General features: G+C 37.0%; 1 protein-coding gene across 1 annotated transcript in view; it reads left to right on the forward strand.

The window, feature by feature from the left end:
- The window catches only part of PIK3C2G (phosphatidylinositol-4-phosphate 3-kinase catalytic subunit type 2 gamma), a 278883-nt gene extending 257616 nt beyond the window's left edge, over positions 1-21267 (forward strand). Inside the window, exons 35-36 of the mRNA XM_037136665.2 lie at positions 11408-11533; positions 20252-21267. Coding sequence (XP_036992560.2) covers positions 11408-11533; positions 20252-20404 — 279 coding nt within the window. The 3' untranslated portion in view covers positions 20405-21267. The remainder of the gene's footprint in view (positions 1-11407; positions 11534-20251) is intronic.
- The last annotated feature ends 2483 nt before the right edge of the window (positions 21268-23750 follow it).

The following is a 23750-nucleotide window of genomic DNA, read 5'->3' on the forward strand; positions in this document are numbered from 1 at the left end:
CATGGCAAGAGCTGGAAGACAGCTTTCTCCCAGACAGACTTGCAGGCAGGGGCCATTGTATCTTTCTAAGCCCTCCCCCACACAGAGCCACAGTGCGGCGGCACCATATCTGAATCTCCATCAACCTGGCTCAATGGTAAGTCCCTCCTTGACAATTACCTAAGGGTCCATCACTTCCAACTAAGAAGCCCACCCATCCAACCTTCCCACCATTGTAGCAGAGGCTGCTTCCATATGAAGTGTTGGGCTAGGCACAGGCTTCAGACCATCCTAAATCCACTCAAACAAGCAACAGCTGAGACCAGCCCCTGTACCTCTCGCCCCAGGCCTGGCACTAGCAGCAGCCATCTACAGATTGCTTTAGAGCTCATGCCTAGGGGTCCCGGACAGTACACAGGTGGAGGCTGGCCTTGGCCTGCACCAACTGGGAAATCCCAGACCCTGTACACACACAGTGGACAGTTACCGACCATGTCAGAGCACCACCCAACCATCTCCACAAGCTACAGAGTGAGGTGGTTGCTGACCAGGGATCACAGCCAGTCCTGTCAGCTGTCTGGACTGGGTAAATCCCTCCCATTGACCTGCTGACGGCAATAAAGACTCATCTCCATGACGAGGGTATACTCAGTCCACACAGAGGGAGCACCTCAAGCACATAGCTTGGGAGATAAGTGAGGTTGTGCCACTGGATCCTAGACGACACCTACTGTATTAGGCCATGCTACCAAGACACAGAGTCAAAGCATCTCTACCTAATACATAGAAACAAACGCATGGAGGCTGCCAAAATGAGGAGACAAAAAATATGGCCCATATGAAAGAATAGAGCAAAACTTCAGAAAAAGAACTAAAGAAAATGAAGATAAGGAATCTATCAGATGCGGAGTTCAAAACACTGGTTATAAGGAAGCTCAAAGAACTCAGTGGGTACTTTGATGACATAAAAAAGACCCAGGCAGAAATGAAGGATATGGTAACTGAAATAAAGGATAATTTACAAGGAATCAACAGTGGATGAAGCCAAAAATTAAATCAATATTTTGGAACATAAGAAAAAAAAAGACATCTCTAATGGGTACAGCAAAAAGAAAAAAAGAATCCAAAATATCCAGAATAACTTCCCTCTCGTACAACTTCAAACATTCCAACATTCACATCATAGGGGTGCCAGAAGGAGAAGCAAAACAGCAAGAAATTGGAAACCTACTCGAAAAAATAATAGAAGAAAACTTCCCTAATTTGGTGAAGGAAATATAGTGCCAGAGCTCAGAGAGTCCCGAACAAGTTGGACCCAAAGAGGACAAGAGAAAAGCTGATAATTACCTACAAAGGAGTTTCCCTAAGACTGTCAGCTGACTTCTCAAAAGAAACCTTGCAGACTAGAAGGGATTGGAAAGAAGTTTTCAAAGTGATGAAAAGCAAGGACCTACAATCAAGATTACTCTATCCAACAAAGCTGTTATTTAGAATGGAAGGACAGATAAAGTGCTTCCCAAAGTAAAGTTAAAGGAGTTCATCATCACCAAAAACATTATTATATGAAATATTAAAGGGACTCATTTAAGGAACAAAAGCAAATCAAAACTATGAACAATAAAATGGAAATAAATGCATAACTATTAACAATTAAATCTAAAAAACAAACTAAGCAAACAAACAGAGGAGAAACAATGATAGATATGGAGAACAGTGGAATGGTAGCCAGTGTGGAGGGGGGTCTGGAGGAATGGGGGAAAAGGTAAAGGGATTAAGAAATACAAATTGGTAGTAATGTAATAGTCAGAGGGTTGTTAAGAGCAAGTATAGGAAATGGAGTTGCCAAAGAAATTATACACATGACCCACAGACATGAACAAAAGAGGGGGAATTGCTGGAGGGAGTGCAGGATGCTGGGTGAGGGGGACAAAGAGGGAAAAATTGGGACAACTGTAATAGCATGATCAATATAAACATGTCTAACCTCAAAACTATATATAATAAAATAAAATAAAATAATAAAATAAAATAGAAATTCTTTGGCTGGGAAAGGAAGATTAACTTAAGTAGCTATATAAATGTATATTATAAAAATAGAATATTAAAACGTGTCAAGTTAGATAAACTCATATATGTATGTGGTATATTAATTGAAATAGTCCTCTTGGAAAATAAATTGTTATTTCAGTAGCATTGTCACTACTCAAAACATTTTAGAACATGCCTGTTGGCTTTGCTTTTAGATCCGGCAAGAAAACCACAGCAAACTTGGTGATGTCACTGAGTAGCCTTCCCTCATACTTGATCAAAAGCAATATTAACCAACTTGGTCACCCATTTTATTCACCAGATGAATCCCCAAATTACCTTTGAAAGTTTTCGAGAATGCATTTTACACTCAGATGAAGCTGCTCTACCAATAAGGACATTCAAAACAAATGTGACGCAGGCTCGAAGGGAGGGGAGTGAGTGAGCAGGAGTTTGAGATTTAGACCAAATATAAGTAAATGGCAAATGATCAGATGAATTCCACTGAAAGGAAATAACCACTTAGGGCCACTAGAGCCTCTACATTGCCAACGCCCTCTGAAGACAATAAATAACGAAGCAGTACTTCCTGCAATCCGAATGCTCACGCCACATGCTTGTGCCTCTCTCCTCCCCACTCTCTTATCTTACCCTGATATTCATTCCTCTCTTTCCTATCTTCAGCCTCGTTGCTTTAAATAACATTTACATGTCTTTCTTTTCTGTATTTATAACTCCAGCTTCAATATTTCCCTAAAATCTGGAGTTGTATGTACAACTGATTATTCAGCAACTCTGCACATGTCACAAACTTAACATACACCTAATAAAATTTACTATTGCCCTTCTAAACCTGCTTCTTTTGCAGTCTTTCTTATCTCAGGAAAGAGCACCTTCACAGTACCAGTATTCAGGTTAAAATCCCCCAAGTCATTTTGACTTCTGTCACAAACTACATTCAGTTTATCAGCAGATCTCACGAGCTCTGCATCCAAAATAAATCCAGATTTCACCACTTTTCACACCCACTGCTTCCACCATTGGTTCAAGCAGCAGCATCTCTCAACCCAGTTACTCCTGTAGCCTCCCTAACAGGTCTCCCTGTGTCTGCCCTCACTTCTTTATTATCTCTTCCTAAGCTAGCAACCGGAATATTCCTTTCAGAAAAAAAAAACAATCAGATCCTGTCATTTCTCTCTTCGTATTGTTTTGGGGAAGAAGTCTCATATCACACACAACGAGAGGAAATGTACCTTTTAGTAATGATCTGGGGGGCACTACCAGGCTGGCCCCCTTGACCTCTCCACTCTCACTTCCTACTACGGATTCTTTCCATCACCCCACTTCATGTTGAGTGACTTCTTTGCCATTCCTGAAATATTGCAAGCATATTTTCCCCCTGGACAATGGCACCTCCCACTCAGTTTATCTGGAATGCTCTTTCAGGCCCATGACTCAAATTCTCCATGGCTCGGTCTCACATGCCCTGAATAACTGTGCTTTACTGTCACCTTCTCTATGAGGTCGTCACTCACTCTCACAGGTGAAACTGAAAAACCACCCCCTCTTCGCTGCTACTTGATTCAAAACCCTTTTCTTAATTTATTTTCTCCACTGCCCTCTATTGCTGCTATAACCTCAGGGGCTAAAACAGAGCCAAGCACAGAGCAGGAGCTCAGTGAATACTAAGCTAAAAGAAAGAATGTCAAATTATTTCTGACGTGAACAACTAAGAACCAAGATCTTCCTCACCTTCCAAAAATCATCACAACAAAGCTCTCATGGCTTGCTTTTTTCACAGCTATTCATTCTGCTTACCTGAAGACAAAGATAACATTATAACACGTTAAAATGACAAAAAGCCTATCTATAAACTTGCAACATATTTTCTTTGCTCATTTCAAGCTTTGTTATTTTTTGAGCTTTTACTATTTTCACATGCCTAAGTAATCAGACTAAAGAGTTGTATTTGATTTGATTTTAATATTAAAATGAGTTATTATGCCTGCGGTTTTGTTATATTTAATATGAAGTTTGATGAAAAGAATTGCTTATCTTATATTAAATCTTAGAAGCTTAGGGAAGAATTACTTCCCTCCTGTGAGATGACAAGCTAAAACAAAATCACCAAAATGTTTTTCCTTTCAAAGATGCAAAAATATGATTTATTCTAGTGAACAGAGACCAACAAAGTAATGCAGTTATTTAGAAGCTTGGTCTAATATTATTTTTTAAATAATGTTTTAGTTTATATAACAACATATAAAATTATTTAGATTTGAAATACTTTTTGAAGTCTCTCCAGTATTTTCCCGGTAGCCCACCTTAAAATGATCTCTTCCACCAACCTGCACGCACACTCTCTGGGCATCTCTCTGTGCATTCCAAAGTGAGCAATGTCTCTCCCGGTTTCATGGATTCCCCTGGTCTGTGTTGTTACCTGTACTCTGTTTTCTTCTACCTGTTCCAGAACATGAGCATCTCAGTAGGTTCCCAAAGTATTTAATGAGGACACCAGACTCTCTTCTAGAAAAGGCTCACACTCTTGCACTGCAATAGAAGAGTAAGTTATTTCAAATGAAAAACAAGTAATCTGAGGGAAAAAAGAAAACACCTTGAATTGGGTGCTGTTTAATCTTTTCATAAGACACAAAATGGGAGAAAATAGTTACTGTATAAAGTTAATAGGAGAGAGAGAGAAATAGGGTCAAACACAACAACCACCTCAGGCTAAACACACACATATTAAAATGTTATTACATTTCATTTTTTACTTAGAAAATATGTTAAAATTTTAATGTGTATGTGTAGCCTGGGGTTGGTCCCTGTTTTTTTTAGCAATTAATGATTTTTTTATTAAATCATTTTTGTTGTTATTCTATTACATTTGTCCCAACTTACCCCCCTTTGGCCTCTTCCATCCACCCAACTACCTGCTCCCACAGTCAATTCCCACACTGTTGTCCATGTCCGTGGGTCATTCCCACATGTGTTTTTGTCTAGCCCCTTCCCACCATTATAGCCCTTCCTTCCTCTCCTCTGGTCACTTTCAGTCTGTTCCACGTCTCCTTGCCTGTGGTTCATTTTGTTCATTAGTTTATTTTGTTCATTAGATTCCTCTTATAGGTGAGATCATATGGTATTTGTCTTTGGCCAAATGGCTTATTTCATTTAGCATAACATACTCTGGTTGCATTCACGCTGTCACAAAAGGTAGGAGCTCCTTCTTTCGGCTGCATAGTATTCCATTGTGTAAATGTGCCACCGTTTTTTATCTTATTTTTAAAATATAGTTTCTTCTTTTTAAAACAACTTGCAGCAATTTTGATACGGAAAGTGTGGGCTGGGATGTCTACATGTGCAGTTTGTGGGCATCTTCTGGTCTCAGGAATTCCTCTACTCTTTTCTTTCCAGGCTTGTTTTCCTCTCTCCTGCTCCCAAATATTAGCATTCCAGAAAGCTCTCTGATGCAAGTTGTCCATAAACCATTCTTCAAGAAATAGTTACCAAATTGCTATTCACCCCATAAATGGTACCCTCTAGGCACTGTGAGTTCTGTACTTAGCACCATGTGAATGGGGGCTCCTGTTGGGGTGGAACAGAGACAGCACTTAGATTTCATGAATATAAAAGAGTAACACAGAAATGCTGGCAATATGTAAGTGCTGGCATATTTAAGTAACAATGTCCTGTGTTTCCTTATAAAACTAACTTGGCTAAATTCTCCATCCTGATTTTCAATTTTAAAAAATCTAGCTTTGTAAAAATAAAATTGTCATTGTTCCATTCCAGATGCACTTCAATCTTAATAAATATTAACTTATTAATAAAAGGCCGTTTTCAAGGCCAATAACGGTTATGCCATCAATTGTATTTGGCATATATTCTATGAATTAAAAAATTTTCCTCCCAAACTTGGCCCATTATGACATTGATCTTTCATTTGAAAGAATAAGATGCAAAGTAGTGTTGTGGTGAAGGACACGCAGGCCGGATGTGAATATTTTGTTGTCTTTTATGGTTTGCTTGTTTGTTTTCCCAGTTTGTTAGTTTAATAGTTAAGGTACCATACGATCCAGCTATAACCTGCCTTTGATCTCCCTCCTCAAAAAATTGTATTAGAGTCTAGATGACTCATCCATTGTTGACCAAACACACATCATTCTAGCTGACTATATCATATTATATCAAACAAAAATTTGTTTGTTTTTTACCAAGGAAACCTTGTCTCTCCACAATGACCAATTATTTCTTAATGAAACAAATTTTAAATTGCTCTATAAACCTATGGTTATTGATATAATCATGATAATTGATCTTCTTCCAAGAACAAACATCATTCCTTCTTGAACTTTTCTATTCTCTAGATCTTCATAAAATTTCAGCATCTGTGCTCCCTAAATCTCTTTGACATTATTCTTTCTGAGGCTTCCTTAGCTCTTACAAATTTAAACTAGATAATGTACGTAGTGACTAAATAAATGTTGGCTTTACCCTTAGCCTTAAATGTGAAGATTTTTCCAGTATTCAGGGCATTAATTTTTCAGACTAATTTCCTATAAAATCCATTCAATCTTGAACTTCAAAAGTTATATGAATTACCCCTACATTTATATCTCTACTATTCAAAATTTTTTGAACTTAACTTACATACTTCCACCTCCCTGATGAGCATTTACATTCTGATATCATTTTGTATCATTTCAAACTCAACAGTTCTAAATTATAATTCTTCACTTTCCACTAAAGCTAACTCTAAACCACTTATTTCAAAAAATTGTTGCACTATCCTCAACAACCACTGATAAAAACTTTTCTATAATTATTTCCTACACTTGATCTTAGCCAAAGGCCATTATTTTACATTTTGACTCATTTTATCATTTCTCTTTTTATCTTCCTATGAATTTTTTATTGTCAAAATCCTAATTTATATTCTCTATTAATTCATCCATTGATTATTTTGATTGGCTGTTATGATATTCTTTTCCTTATATTCTACTTCCTCTATTTCATCCTGCATAAGACATCCTAAATTCCATTTTCATCATCAGTAATAAATTATAAGAGTCTCTATGAATTTCCAGTTTGTTAGTTTAATAGTTAAGGTACCATAAAATCCAGCTATAACCTGCCTTTGCATCTCCCTCCTCAAAAAATTGTGTTAGGTTCTAGATGACTCATCCATTGTTGATCAAACACACGTCATTCTAGCTGACTATATCATACTTCTACTTACCTTCTATTTACCTTCTACTTGCAACTCAATCTTCAAGCTCAGCTTAAACCTTTCATCCTCTCTGAAGCCTCCGGGTCACTCTTGCTTATGGGGAGCCTTCCCTGCTTTCTCATTTAATATTCACTGCTTTATCTTTACTTTTGAAATTTTTATCATCTTGGTTCATCCTGTAGTTTCAATTTTTGTTGAATGGAGTGCTCTATGAAGGTCAATTAAGTCACGTTGGTTGATTAAGTTGTTCAAATCTTTTATATGTTGCTGGTTCACTGTATGCTAGTTCTACAAATTATTAAGATAGGGATGTTAAGATCTTCAGCTATAACTGTGAATGTGTATAATATTGCATGAACATTTCAGATTATTATGTCATCTTCATCAATTGACCTTTTTATTATTATAAAATGAACTTTTTAATTCATGGCAGTATTTTTGCTCTTAAATATACTTTGTCAGATATATATAAGCCAGTTTTCCTTTGATTAATGTTAACATGGTATACCTCTTTCTTTTATTTTTAACCTTTTTTCTCTTTACATTAAAGTTTTTTATGTACAGATGCAGATAGATAGATAGATAGATAGATAGATAGATAGATAGCCACACTCTATAGCAATCTCTGGCACACAGACATAATCATGTATAAATTTTTCCAAACCCTGACCAGTGCGGCTCAGTTGGTTGAGAATCATTCTGCAAAGCAAAAGGTCACTGGCTTGATTCCCACTCAGATCACAATAGGTTCAGTCATCGTATATTTGGCATTGTATATTGGCATTGTATATTTTTTACTTCTATGAATTTTATTGTTTCAGTTCTAACTATTGTTTTAACCTTATTAGATACAGTTGATCAACCCAGTTCCTTATAACTCAGTCTTAATGATCTGATCCAGCCTATTAGCCATCAAACTCAGGTTATTGAAACCTGTACATCATATTTCTGTATCTTTATTTAAATCATGATAACACTATTTAGAAGGAAAAGACCAAGGCAAATATTTGAGGTACATAAAACATATGTTTTACCTCTGAATTACTAATTTCTGCTTCTTGCTGCAATCCATCTTCCTTCCCTAATATCAAGGATAACATCAATCTAATCTTTCATTATATCATCTTTGTCTATGCAATTCCTAATGACTAACAAAACATAGTCTATCTCTCTTACTTATACAGTTTTTTCAGCACTTGGGGATAGAAAATGAGTTAGTAGATTTGAAATCATTTAAAGCTGTTCTGTGAAATTGTGAAAAAGAAAAGTTTAATTACCAGCTAACCCATAAACAACTTTTCAGATTGCTTCTTGAATAGATTGTAAAAAAATAAATGAGGTTTAAAGCTTTACTTCTTGCATGTTATTAAGACTGAGAAATGGAAAAACTTGCCAAATTTCACAAGATAGTCAGTAACAAAGTCTGGAGCTCTAATTAGAATTCTGAATTTTTAGAAGCAACTCAATGTATATGTATTGAGTCAGAAAAGGAATTCTGTCTGCTATACTGGTGTACGTCTAGTTGTTAACTACATCACGTTGATTTACATATGTCAAGATGACCATGAAAATGAGTTCATTAGCTCTTTGAAGGCAGAAACTATCTCAATTACTTTTCCATGTCCCCTCACAGACCATCCAAAGTGTTAGACACATGGTAGTTTGATTTTTAAATTGAGTTTTTTAATTATTAGAAATCAGCTAAAGAGGACAAGAATTTTATTAAATACTTACACTGTGTGAAATGAAGCAGAAGACATCCTAAATTAATTCACGAGGACCTGAAATCATTCCACTGTATGTTAAATAACACATACAGAAAGATTGGATTCCTTTAACTAAAGCACACAACAAACCACATATCACAAGCACTTTAATTACACATCTGTACTTTTATCCTATATTGACATTTTAATTTTTTTAAACCCTCTTCGTGATGACTAGTTTGAGTTTGAAATTGACAGGCATATAGAAGAGGAAAATGCTTTTTTATTGTGTTGTTTTGTTTTTGGCATAGACCTCAGGTTTTTATAGCCCTATCGTATTTTAATCATCATCGGTTGATTTCTTCCAAAGCTTATATTATACTATGATTGGAAACATTTAAGTATAAAAAAACTTGATATAAAATTCTCATAAATTATTCATCAAAAATATAATAACCTGTTAAATATAATTAAGTTTTGAATTAATTTGTAGAAGTTTCCAAAGTGTCTGATGTTTTTAAACCAGTATTTGATCACATTCCTGATAAAATTTGACCTAGAGGTGTTCTTCATCTGAGTCTGACAGTTTCCTTCAGCAGTCTTTGCAGAGTCAGTATGAGGCAGTGGTTAAGAGCATAGAGGTCTTACAGAGAAATCTTTTCAATAAAGTAAAAACAATAACACTGGCTCAAGGATTATTTAAAGAGAGTGTTTTACACTAAGTATACACTCACTATGCAGTAGCTATTATTGTTACTATGTATGAAAAAATGTCTTCCTCATATACTCCTGGAAAAATACTGAAGGGTTTCTAGTATATCCTACAATATGAGATGGTTTTATTTAATTTCTAAACAGTTTATATTGGGCTTTATTTTTATACCAACATGTTACTGTTTACTTTTATTTTTCTTTGTTTTGTTAAGTAAACCATGTTCTCAACATGCTATCATTCACTGACCAAAAGAACAAAAGTGGCACTGAAAACCATTCTGTGTGCAATCCAGAGAAAAAAAAATGGTAGAAAATTGGTATTTTTAATATATGTCTAGGCCTAAAGCAATACCATTTACAAACCAACATTGTGAACAAAGACTTACTGATATACATACACGCATTTTAAGTTTTATAATCTAAAATAATAACAAAAGCCAAGAATCCCTAATATTTCATTCCTCAATAGCAGAAGAAGTCTCTCTACCAGTGAATGCAAAGGATATCCTAAGGCCTTCATTTCAAATCTTTTAAAAAAGTCATGTCTTTTTAAACCTAAAAAAAATTATTCCCACATCTGTATGACACATTGTTTCCTCTGTGGGAAGGACGTGCTAATATGGATCCTGCTCCCTGCCTCCACGCAAAAGTTCCCATGAAGCACTTCTTCATGGGAACATTGGTATGTTCATTTCAGCATAGATTTAGTGGCCACTCTCTACCAAATACCTTGTTAGAGACAGGATGTCGACAGAAAAAGAAAGAAAAAAAGTGCTGTAAAAGAAAGACATGGCTATGAAAGAAAAGAATAAGATAAAGGAAAGCCCAGTTTCGAATAGGGATTTTAAATTTTTAACTGGAGATTTAGAAACATTGGAATTTGAGGAGAAAGGAACTGAGTGCGGGGGAGGGGTAGTAGGGTACCCAGTAACCAAAGGGGCAAAGGCGGAAGGAGATGTGGGGGAGGGAGGCATGGGAAAGAATTTCTAATCTCATAAGGAAGATAACACACATAGAACTATTTTTAAAATATAGAAAATGATAAATATTTTAACAGAAAATCTAGAAGATATATAACCCAAAGTTAGTATAAGCAACAGAGTAAAGTTTACAGGACTTCATACTGTCTTCTGAGCAAAGTAAAAATATTAGCCAGAGTTTTGGAAGAAAGTAGCATTGTTGCTTGACTTCAGTCCACTGTAAATAAGAAAGCTCTGTGACTCAGGAAACTTCTCATTGCTCAGAGTGTTAACTCTGTATCTTGAAGCCTTATGACTATTCAGGTACTGTGTAAAGTCATTTTTAATTAAATTTTGACTTAAAATGTAATATTATATAGTATACATATGCATATCATTGAATGGTACACCTTATTTTACATGTAAACTTAAGTGTTTTTTAAGTGGTACACTATCCAGAGTCAATTAATTATTGTTTCTGCCTGTGGCTTGTATTCAGCTCTTGAGCATTTCTGTCAAAAATGCAATTTTAGTTTTGACTGTAAAAAAATAAATTAACTTAATGGACTTTCAAATATCGTTCCCTTACATAACAATTTTATTCTATTTAACTGCACTTGAATTATTTCTACACAATGATGTATTTCTTTTTTATTGTTTTCTTATTTTCCGATAATCAGAGCGATGGTAATAAATCTTGATCCTGCCTTTGGTGTAGATGTTTAGTAGCTCCATATTTGTTTTCTTTGGTAGCAACATGCATTCATATTTATGATCCTTTTCCTTTGCAGCATCTCCCAGACGGCTCCATGCCCAGTGCACATGCTGAGTTTTATCTTTTACCACATCCCAGTGAGGTCCGTAGGAGGAAAACAAAATCTGTTTCAAAATGTACCGACCCCACATACAATGAAATTGTAAGTGTGATTCATCTCTTGTTCAGTCGTTTTGTATTTTTCTTACATTTTTCAGCCTAACAACCAAATATGGAAAATGTGCAGTAATTGGCAACATTTTTCCATAAACAGTAGACATTCCCCAAAAATAGCCACTGGGTGCCGATCACTATTCTAGATGCTATGGGAACTGGAAAATACAGATACTGCCTTCAAAGTGTTCATGAACCAACTGTGGCTACCCTCCAGTAAGAGCCTAAGACCATATAGCATTTACTTCATGTACTAATATTACCATCTGACTTCATCTTATTTTCTCTAATTTTACTTTCCTTTACCTGGTTTTCCTTGCCTAACAGTCTTATCATAGTCTAACCTGTATAGAAAAACACATTTTGTAAAATCACATTTGAAAAACCTAAAAAAAAGTACAAAATACAAATTAAATTACAGTTAATTTATATGAGATACAGCCATTTCATCTGTATTATACAATTTGAATATGTAAACCCCTACTTCTGAGGCAAATCCTACATTTATTCTCAATTCCTTCTTTCCTGTCTCTCTGTACCTTGCTCAGTTGACAACTAGCTCTTCTTAAGGCTGTCTCATCCATTGAACCCTTGACTCAGAAATCTTAAAAAAATAATAATAAAACCTTCTCAACTCGATGTTTCCAAAGCATCCCATTTTTCTTTCCCTCCTTGTCATCTCCAAACTTTTCCAGAATTAACATTTCCTGCACTCACTTGATCACTTCCTCTTCACCCTTTCAATCCTTTGCAGTGTGAATTCTGACTTTAGTTCATGGCGCTTTATTCAAGTGGCACCTACAGACAATCGCTGAATCCCATGAGCCCTCAGGCTCTGCTCTCCTGAAGTTACTCTGCAACACTGTTGACTTTGCCTTTTTTCTTGCCAACTCCCTTTGTTTCTTGAGTCCAACCTTTTCTTAATTCTTTTCTATCCTCTCTAACCACTTCCTCATTTTTTATCTTCATTCTTTGTCCTAAAATAGTGTTGTTTATTGTAGTTCTGCCATCTGTTTACCCTTATCTCTTCTTGATATTTATTCTCTCAGATTATCTTGTGTTCACTTATCGCCTATATTTAGTTTGCATTTGAATCTCTTCCTCAAGCCCTGGCTTCTCTCCTAACCTTTTGACCGCACTTCTGCCTCATCACTGAAGACCTCATTGGGATGCCTCCTAGGTACTTTTAAACCTGGCTTTCCTCCTCTGTTAACCATCTCAGATGATAACTTCTAATGCTATCTCCCAGTGTTTCAATCACATGCCCAGATACTCACGTTTGATGGGTTCTACTTATGTGACTTCCTGCCTCTTAAATCTATCACCTCCTCGTGGTTCCGTTACCTTTCTTTGTTTGAGGTTCTTGTGACTCTGGCTACCATGGTGGCCTTCTAACTGACTCCTGCCTTTGGGTTTTTGATTAAATCTTTTATATTTCAACCTAAAATGTCTTTCAAAACCCAGTTATATTGATCAGTCTCCTGTTCAATTTTTTTAAGTCTCTCACTGACTACTCTACAATGTCAGAACCCTAAACATGACATTCATAGCCTTTAAAACTTGTCTCGTTAATTTTCTTAATTTGTTTCTTGGAACATGGCTTTAAAAAATGTTTGGGGATAATTATAGATTCACATGTAGTTGGAAGAAAAAATACAGAAAGAATTCAAATACCCTTCAACCACTTTCCCCCAAATGGTAACATCTTTCATGACCACAGTTCAGTATCACAACCAGGAAGTTGATGTTAATGCAGTACTAACCTTATTTAGATTTAACCAGTTTCACATGTGCTCTTGTATATGTGTGTATGCATGTATTTAAGTGTATGTGTGTGTTTAGGTCTATGCATTTTCATCACATGTATAGATTTTTGAGGACACCAGCACAGTCAAGATGCAAAACAGTTCCATCACAAAAATTTCTGGTGCTAATATGTCACACCATATATAACATATATGCATGGTATGTTATAATATGTTATACTGTATTATAGCCAGAGACACGTCCCTCCTTCCAACACAACCTTGCGAGCTACTGGCAACCACTAATCTGTTCTCCACCTCTATGTTTTTGTCTTATATTACATAAATCGAATCATTCAGTTTGGAAGATTTTGAGATTGGATTTTTTTTTTGCTTACTCTAATTTCCTAGAGATGCATCCAAGTAGCTGCATCTATTAACAATTTATTCCTTTTCACTGCTGAGTACTAGTCATGGACAGCTTTTTTACTGTTCACACATTAGAGCACATCTGGGTTATCTCTGGTTTGGGATTATTGCAAACAAAGCCGTGTAAATATTAATGTATAGGTTTTTGTGTGAGCCTAAGCTGTAATTGCTCTAGGATAAGAGTTCGAGAGTGTAATTACTGGGGTACATAGTAATGGCATATTTAGTTTTGTAAGAAGCTACCATACTCTTTCTCTGTACCAGTTACACTCCCACCAGCAGTGTGTGAGTGATCCAGTAAAACTTCATTTTTGCTAGCATCTGGTGTTACCACTGTTTTTTATTTATGTTTAATAGGCATAGAGTGATATCTTGCTGTTTTAATTTTTATTTACATAATAATAAATGATGTCATGCCTCTTTTCATGTGCGTATTTACCATTCGTATACCCTCTTTACTGAAAAGTCTTTGCTCGTTTTTCATTGGATAGTTTGCACTTTACTGTTAAGTTTTGACAGTTCTTTATATATTCCAGATACTAATCCTTCACCAGATATTTGGTTTGCAAATATTTTCCCCCATTCTCTAGCTGGTTTTTTCATCTTTTTCTCAGGGCTTTTCACAGAGTAAAAGTTTTCATTTTGATGAAGGTACAATTTATCAATTTTCTTTTTATAGATTGTGCATTTGGTATCAAGCCTAAGAACTCCTCACCTAGCACTAAGTCCTACAGATTTTCTCCTATATATTTTCTTAATATTTTATAGTTTAAATTTTACATTAAGTATTTGAGTTATTTATTATTCACTTTGAGTTAACTTTTAAAATAAAGTATGAGGTTTGGGTTAGGGTTTGCTTTTTAGTTTATGAATTCCCAATTCTAGCATCCTTTGTTGGGAAGGCAATTCTTCATTGAATATTTTTTGCACCTTTGTCAATAATTGAGAGTTCAAGCCCATTTATTGTCCCATACTTAGCCATATTCTCAAGTCACATCAGACAGCTTGCCATCTTCTGAATGGTCCCAAAGATATCAGTGACGAAGCACAGGCAGCATTCAGCCTCTCTGTTCTTCACTGCTGACTGTGCGGCTCACTTCCCTCGCGGACATCACGAACCACTCTCTCCTCCTGGACTCTTATACCACACTTAGCATCTTCTACTTATTCCTTAGTCATACACATTTTTTTCTGATAGTGTGTTATAAACATTTTGGGGACAAGCAAATGTCTTATACTTCTTGGCATCTTTAAAATCTAGTTACTTCTATAAAGACTTGTGAAATTGAATATTTGGGGTAGTTTTACAAGTGATACTTTGTGTTTGTGTACAGAACATGAAACCATAACCATGTATGTGTGTGTAAGTATATTCATGTATATATGTATATATAGAGAGGGGGGGAGGTTAATACTTCTTCAATGAGGTAAGGAAAAGTGGTTTGACATTTTATTATTTGTCATCATGTCGGCAGCTGAGATGTACAACTCCCAACAATATCATGAGTTTCTATACTTTCTGAGTGTAAGACCCCCTTCTCCAATATCAACAACCTTCTCGGACTCAGTGAGTGGTTCAGCACATCGTGACCAAAAGTCGTTAACAATTCAGGAGAGTTTAAATAAACTTGTGTTTTAATTATCTCAAGCTTTATGTGATTTTAAAAGTAGTAGTAAATTTGCATGCATGGAGATTATGTGCTTGTTATGTCTGTAACTTTTCCGAGGGCTTGTAATAATGTTGGGCCTGCCCACGTGCGTGGCGCACTGACTAAAAATCACTGCAGTGATCTCTCCTTCGGTCCATGCTTACAGCATAAATACACCCTGTTTCTATTTGAGCACATGTAAAATAGTTTTCAAGAGTGTATTCTGTACAGCAGACTCCGACTTACCCACAGTCCAAATTTTTGGAAATGTGAATTAATGTGCAGATAAGTAACTATTTTGATAGTAATGATCATCATATAAGCAAGTTTGGCAGGAAAACTGATTCAATTTAGAAAGCCATGAGGGAAAAAAGGGTTATAATATTTTTATTTTCCCCCAAATGCTCCATTTCTCTATTAATACAGCAAAAATATTTATATTGAGAAATGCAAAAAAGTACTGCCCACCAGTTTTAACTCTGGTTTTCCTTGATCTTGACCTCAGCTGTGATGTAAGCCCTCAGTTCTGTGCCAGACCTCTCAGCCATTTCTGCCCGTCCTCAGTAACACTGTATATGTTTCTAGGGAGCGCAGTGAATTAGCACATGGCATCTACCTTGTTCTGAACTTCTCCCCTGCTTGGACTCCGGAGGACCCCTACATGGGCCACTCACCACGCCCGGGATTTCTCAGCTGCCAAAGCCGTGCACTGCCCTGGGAAGTGGGAGAGGATGGCCTCGGTCTTCTTTTCATATAAATCTCTTAGAGGAACACAAAGGGGTTATTACATTGCACCACCAATGTCTTACAAGGTTCTTCATGAAAATAGTTCTTTCCATTTTTATTCATGGACTTCTCCCTCCCTAAAACCCAGACCTGAGAAAGGCTGGGTCAGGGACATTGCCAAGTGTCCCTTTAGTATCCACCCTTCAGATACTGGAACTTTCATACAGAGCCAGCCTTGTCTATTTGACACTCTTAAGCTTTACCAATAGTCTCCCTGAAAAAACCCCCATCATACATGAATCCCAGTGGTAGACAAGGCTGGGTGGGCCAGGGCTGGTGGGAAGAACGGCACTGCAGCTTTTCAGAAGCAGAGCTAGGATTCTAGCTCCAAAACCTCTGCTCTTTCCACTCCACTACCTTCAGCATCTGGTTAAAATCCATCACTTTTTTAAAGGATTCAAAAGAAATACAGATTCTATCTTATAATAAAATTATCTTAGTACAGTCAATGTATTTTTTGCTTTGGATTCCTCTCTTAGATACTATCCTATTATAAAGCAAGAAGGGGAATGAGAAAGGATAGAACATAAACTTTCTGTGTTTTACATACCTTAAAATATTTGCCAGAATGTGCACAAATATCTAGCATAACACTAGGGATATGATACACTCAGTAAACTATAGTTACCATTATCACCATGGTCTGCTCATTTGCTATTCAAAACAGAAAAATTCTGCTTTAAACAGACACTGAGACCCTGAGGTCAAACAGTTCTACCAGGGCCACACAACCAGATTTCAGATTCCAAAGTGAGTGATTACAAAGCCCACACAGATCCAGCTTAAACTCGGCTCTATTATCCCTCCCTCTCTGCAGAGCAAAGTTCCTTTCTCAATGGCTTTGAACTCTCCCCCCTTCATTACCCCACCTCCTCCCTCTGCTCCCCACCAGCACTAGACACACTCAGTTCCCATAGTATCATTCTCCCATTGCAATCATAAAATACACTTTAGAACTATTTACTAGACCCTGGTGCCAAATATGACACGATGAGTGCCTATATATGTCAATAGATATTAATTACTTTAGACAATGTTTTTCTGCTTGATACAACAATTTCAAACCCACAAATCCAACATTTGTCAGAAGGCAGTGAAGACTCGGCTCACACCTGTGGGTGAAAAGTTCCATAGAGTGAAATTGGAAGAGCTGTGCAGTTTGGGCCTGGGTATGAAGGTCAAACACAGATGACAGAATTTGGTGAAAATGTCTCAAAGAATATTATGATTTGTGTACTTCTCTAGCATTACCCACTAATGATTCATTGCACAGTAAGAAAGAATGCCTATTTTTAAAATAATGTTGTGGGTGCAGTTAGAGATGAACAGATATATGTCATCTACACTGTGCAATGATTGCATGCTTATAAAACAAACCACTTTGTAAAAATTATGCATAATGAAGCATAAGGTAGAAAATCCATAAAGTGATATAAACTTTAGAGTTCAAATGTTTGTATTTTAACCAAGAAGGCAACTTATTTATAAAGTTACTTCTTGAGAACGTCAATTTGCCAAATACCTAGGAGATTCTAGTCTATCTTAAAGTGTTGTCTCAACTAATCCAAAATTCCAAGAAACACTGTTCTTTTGTGTGCGTATAATGGATCTTATTCAGCTATAATTTATTAGTGTTTAATATATACCAGGCTTTGTGGTAAGGCTTGTATTCATTATCTCACTTCATTCTGCCCCACAATGTTAAAAGATAAATATTATAATCACCATTATGCAAATAAGAGAACATATAATTGACAACAGATTCATGTAAGTATTAATAATGGATATATTTATTTTAAAGTTACATCTTTAAGGCCTATTAATATGATTCACAAAGTTCTTAAGCCAGACCTCCCAAGGACCTAAGGCTTAGAGTTATTCCACTGTTTGACTTCACATACAGTAACACTTTGAAGACCCCTTGGCCCATTTCTCTATAAAATAGGAGATGAATTTATCTGCTGAAAGTGTTGTTCAAGGGAAATGGCAACTATTTAGACAGTTCAAAACGGCCACTAGGCAGAAAGGAAAAGGAGTTTACTTTGAAGTCCTAGAAAGGTAAGAATCCAGGAGGAAAGAATGGTTCAGAGAGTCCATGCTGGGCGTCCACTGCCGATAAAAAGCATGAATTACAGTGGAAGGATTTTGAGATTTTTTTTAGGCAGCTCTTCAGTTCCCTTATCACCCCCAGGGAGCACAGTGGATGAAATGAGATTACTTGAATGAGCAGCCCTAGGAAACCGGAAAGACAATCTCCTGTCCTGAGTGGGAATAAGACTCTAAAAAAGGAAGTAGCCAGGGGCTGTTGCATAAAAGCAGGGTAGGCGGGGTTAACACACTCTGTATTGGATCTCACATCCTTGATGGAATTATTTACTGGACCAGTGAGTTGTTGTTCAGAGCAGCTAACAGACTTTGGACAGAATTTCATTAATAAATTAATGGCTCATAAATGACAGGTGAGTCCCAGTATCATGGACCAGAAACCACATCCATACACATGGAGGAAGCCACACAGTCACTCCAATGATTTCCCCCTAAGTTGTTTTCTCTGCTGCTTTTTTGCATGTACAGGAAATGCTTTTTTCTATCTTGTAGCTTGTTATACAAAGCAAGTAAGTTTGAAGCAGCGTATGAAACTGCTTTTCTAAATGTGTTTAAGGAGTTTCCCTGAGTAGCACATTGGATATACGCACAGCTCCCCCCTCCCTTCATGATGCATAACTAGCTTCTTGAGAGTACTGGGCTTTCAGTCTCATTACCGCAGCAGGCAGCCAGGATACTCTCTGTGACTTAACTTACTTCCTGGATATTATAAAACACAGTTAAACATATTTCTTTTTTTTTTAATTTTATTTAGTTATTTTTTCAAGTACAGTTTTTTGTCTATTTTTCCCATCCCAGCCTCCCCTGCCCCTTACTCCCCACCTCCCTCCCATTTCCTCCCCCCTTAGTTCTCGTCCCTGTGTCCTTCCTATTTGTTCCTCCAAATCCCTCCCCCTTTTTCCCCTTAACTTCCCTTCCTTCTCCCCTCTGGTCACTATCCCCTTGTTCTCTATTTCAGTGTCTTTGTTTTTTTGGGTTTTTTTTTTCTGCTTACTTGTTTGTTTTGTTGTTTAGCTTCCTGTTAAAGGTGAGATCATATGGTATTTGTCTTTCAGCACCTGGCCTATTTCACTCAGCATAATGCTTTCCAGTTCCATCCATGTTGTTGCAAAGGGTAGTAGCTCCTTCTTTCTCTCTGCAGCATAGAATTCCATTGTGTATATGTACCACAATTTTTGGATCCATTCATTTACTGATGGGCACCTAGGTTGCTTCCAACTCTTGGCTATTGTAAATTGTGCTGCTATGAACATTGTGGTGCATAGAAAAATAGTTACATGACTAGTAAGTGAAAAAGGGCAAGATACAAAACTGTATATACGGCTTAATTACAACTTAGATTCATAAAATGGGATTATTTATAGACAACAAAAGACACATGAGAATGTTCTGTAATTATCTCCCGATGGTACAAATATAAATATTTGCTTTCTCCTTTTGTTCTTTTTTGTTTTGTCAACACTTTCATTAATGAGCATGTATTTCCATAATTAAAAATAAAGCAATTTTAAATAAATTAACCACAGAGTGACTTCTTCACATGGAGAAACAAATATTGCTGTACTGCATTAAAATAGCACAAGAAAGTCATGGAAACTGGTCTGCTTTCCTCACTAGCCTTCACCAAAGAAAGATAGTGTTCAAGTTTGAGTGCTGCACCAAAAATTCAAGGACAGTTAAAAGGTGAAGTGTACTTAAATTTCTTCCTAGAGCATGATTTGCCATCTTATTAAATGTGGGATGGATAATTATTAATGAAATCAGAGTGTGTTCTAAGCTTCTTATAAAAATATTCTTTCACTAAACCTCATTATTGTAGCAGAATCTTTTGCTTTTTAGAATAAGAGTTAGAAATGAAGGATTCTACCAACATTGACCAATCCATTCCAAAATACAAGATATTAGCAGCTAAACATTTATATGAAAAACAATATTTTAAATGGTGCATGTAAGCATATCTGATTTATATTTTCATCATTCCTTCCCTTTCAGGTGGTATATGATGAAGTCACAGAGCTCCAAGGACAAGTCTTAATGCTGATTGTGAAGAGCAAAACCACATTCGTGGGAGCAATTAACATCCAACTTTGTAGCGTCCCACTCGATAAAGAAAAATGGTACTCACTAGGAAACAGTATAATTTGACCACTGCTGTGAAAATGTGCATTATTCATTAACTGCTTGTGTTTTTTCACTTCTGGGCATCTCTATCATGAGCAGGACATTTTTTGTTGTGAAAGATACTCTAGTATATTAAGGGCACAAGAAAAAGAAACCAGAATCAATCTTCTATAATCTGTTAGTCTCTATCAGGATTCCACTCTTTTTAATTCTTTCTCCTTAAATGGAATGCCATTTGTACATAATTCAATATGTAAAGTAATATAGGACCATTCATTTAAAGCATTTTTTAAACCAAACATAAGTTCACACTTTGTTTTAATCATGTGCCTAGTTAAAAGCAATACTTTTCATGTGTTTTCTAAGAAACAGGAAAATAAATAAATCTCATTAATTTAAGACATAATTATATCTGCAATAGATTTTTAAATTTGAATTATGTCTGGTTCTTTTACCTAGAGAGACAGATCAGATCAAATATTGCTACAACCAATTTCCAAGATGTTACTGCCTATTTTGTCTTCTAGGATTTTTATAGTTTTGAATCTTACATTTAAGTCTTTAATCTATTTAGAATTTATTCTTGTGTGTGGTGTGACAAGGTGGTTGATGTAGTTTCATTTTTCTGCATGTATCTGTCCAGTTTCCCAACGCCATTTATTGAATAAACTCTCTTTAGCCCACTGTATGTGCTTGCTTCCTCTGTCAATATTGACTGTAAAGGTGTGGGCTTTTTCTGGGCTCTCTATTCTGTCCCATTGTCTGTATGGCTGTTTTCATGCCCGTGCCATGTTGTTTGCATTACTGTGACCTTAAAGTATAGTTTGATATTAGGTAGTGTGATTCCTCCAACTTTGTTCTTCCTTCTCAAGATCATTGTTGCTATTCAGGGCCTTTTGCAGTTCTATATAATTTTTTGAAATATTTGTTCTAGTTCTGTGAAATACATCATTGGTGTCTTGATAGGAATTGCATTGAATCTATAGATTTCTGTGGGTGGTATGGACATTTTAATGATGTTAATTCTGCCTATTTGTGCACATGGTAAAACTTACTTGTATCTTCTTCGATTACTTTCTTCAGTGTCTTATAATTTCCAATAGAGGTATTTTGTATCCTTGGTTAAATTTACTCCGAGGTATTTTATTATTATGATGCAATTGTAAAAGGTATTATTTTCTTAGGTTCCCTTTCTGAGAGGTCATTTTTGATGTATATAAATGCAGCTGATTTCTGGATATCTACTTTGTATCCTACTACTTTACTGAATTCAAGATCAGGTCTACGAGTTTTTTTGGTAAAATCTTTAGGCTTCTCTATATACAGTATCATGTCATTTTCATGCTTGTCTGACAATTGAAATCACATGTATGTAGTCAAACAGGTGGAATCCTGGATGCAGATGGTGGCTTTATGTGTCTTCCTATTCATGAACACGGTGAGTGTTTCCACTTATTTGTAACTTCTTCAAGTTTTTTCTTCAGTGCTTCATAATTTTCTAAGTTTAGGTCTTTTATAACCTTGAAGAGACTTATTCCTAGGTATTTTATTTATTTTGATGCAACTGCAAAATGGTAATGTTTTCTTAGTTTCCCTCTCTCACAGTTCATTTTTGGTGCATATAAATACAACTAATTTCAGTATATTAACTTTTTGTTCCGCTAGCTTAGTGAATTCAATGATCAGTTCTAGCAGGGTTTTTTGTAGCATCTTTAGGGTTCTCTATGGAGAGTATCATGTGACTTTCACATACACTCACCTGCTTGTTGAAATCATATGTATGTAGTCAGGGGGAATCCTGGATGTAGACGGTTGCTCCACGTGTCTCAGGTGAGAGGACCCCTGAGGTCCTTATTTGTTGGCACCCACTTGAGCAGCTGCTCTGCTTCCCTCATGTATGTGGACCAGGAATGGTGGATCCTACCTCCTCTCCATGGATATTAGTGTTTTTACCAGTTCCTGGCCGTTTCTTTAGTGCTCTGATGGGTAGTTGGGAAAGCACATCTGTGGAACATTGTGCAAGAACTTCTGTGGGGTAGCCCCCTAGGGTGAGCCCTGCCCGGTGGAGGTGAGCACCTGTGAGACGCGCACAGGTCCTGCACACTGTCCTCCCAGAGGAGGCGCCTTTCCCTTTTTCTCTGCAGGGGTCTGCAGGGGCCTCTGCTTCCTCCCTCTGTGCCCAGGGCTGGTTGCTCTAGAACAGGAGCCTGCCAGTCAAATGGGTACAGTGCTCTCTCCCAACTGTTGACAGTGCGTGGGTCCCCATCGGGCAGATCAGGAACCTCTGACAGGTAGTGGCATGAGCACTGCCTCTTGCTGGAAGTGCATATGCTTGTCCCTTGTTCCTTTGGAAAACACAGACTCTCAAGAGTTTGCTGTACCACAGGGATGTTGAAACTTTCCTTGGCCTTGGGTTGTAAGAAAAGCTTTCCAGCTTGTGGTTTGTCTTTTCAGATTTCTGCATTTTTCTCTTTTTTTGTTTGGTTTTGGGCACAGAATGAAGCAGCTGTTTTCTGACTAGCCTGTGGTTCTGGTGCACACTTAGCACAGCAGCCTCGACCCAGAGATTGTGCCTGCACTCACAAAAAGGGCTTTTGTAAACATCTGATCTCTAATGTCTCTGGGATTTCCTTTCCAAATAACAAAAATGCTATTTCAGATATAAACAAACACACATATGTGGGCAGACACAGAAAGCATCATGAAGGTACGTCATGCTCAGGAATGGCACAATTTACAATATAAACAGTAACTTTTATTTGTAATTTAAAATAAATCACACCCTGGGAAAAATGAAGGATAAAAAGAGAAAAAGGAAAAGTTAAACCTCCTGAAACCCCTCAAATAATACAAACAAAATTTAAAAGAAAACTGAATCACACCATGGAGAAAAAAACATAGCAATAAAAGAAAATGGTTAAAGAATGGAGAGAAGCAGATTGTGACAGGTGAGGGAGAGCAGGGTCAACACGTGGCTCCAGAGCTGACCCTGATGCATTTTCCAGGGATGGCCCCTCCTCTGGGGCAGGAACCAGAGCAGGATCTAGGGAGGCAGTCACAGGGGGCTTCAGTCAGGTCAGTCTATGTCTCAAGCCATGACCTCAAAAGAGGCAAGGATGATCGTGTTTTATACTGAGACCTCCACTGGATCTGGACTCAGGCTAGACACCTGTGGCCCTTGTCACAGAGGACCCCAGAGGTAACACGGGGAGGCCCAGGGTGGTTTTCTTAGGGCCAGTCCACCACTCAGATCACACCTGAGCAGCCCTAAGACACCTACGTGTGTGTGTGTGTGTGTGTGTGTGTGTGTGTGTGTATGAGAGCCTGATGAGAACACTGATGGGTCACTCATGCTCAGGTAAAGCCTGGC

The sequence above is a fragment of the Artibeus jamaicensis genome, unplaced genomic scaffold, assembly GCF_021234435.1.
Source record: "Artibeus jamaicensis isolate MK-2021 breed Jamaican fruit bat unplaced genomic scaffold, CSHL_Jam_final contig_233, whole genome shotgun sequence".
NCBI lineage: Eukaryota > Metazoa > Chordata > Mammalia > Chiroptera > Phyllostomidae > Artibeus > Artibeus jamaicensis.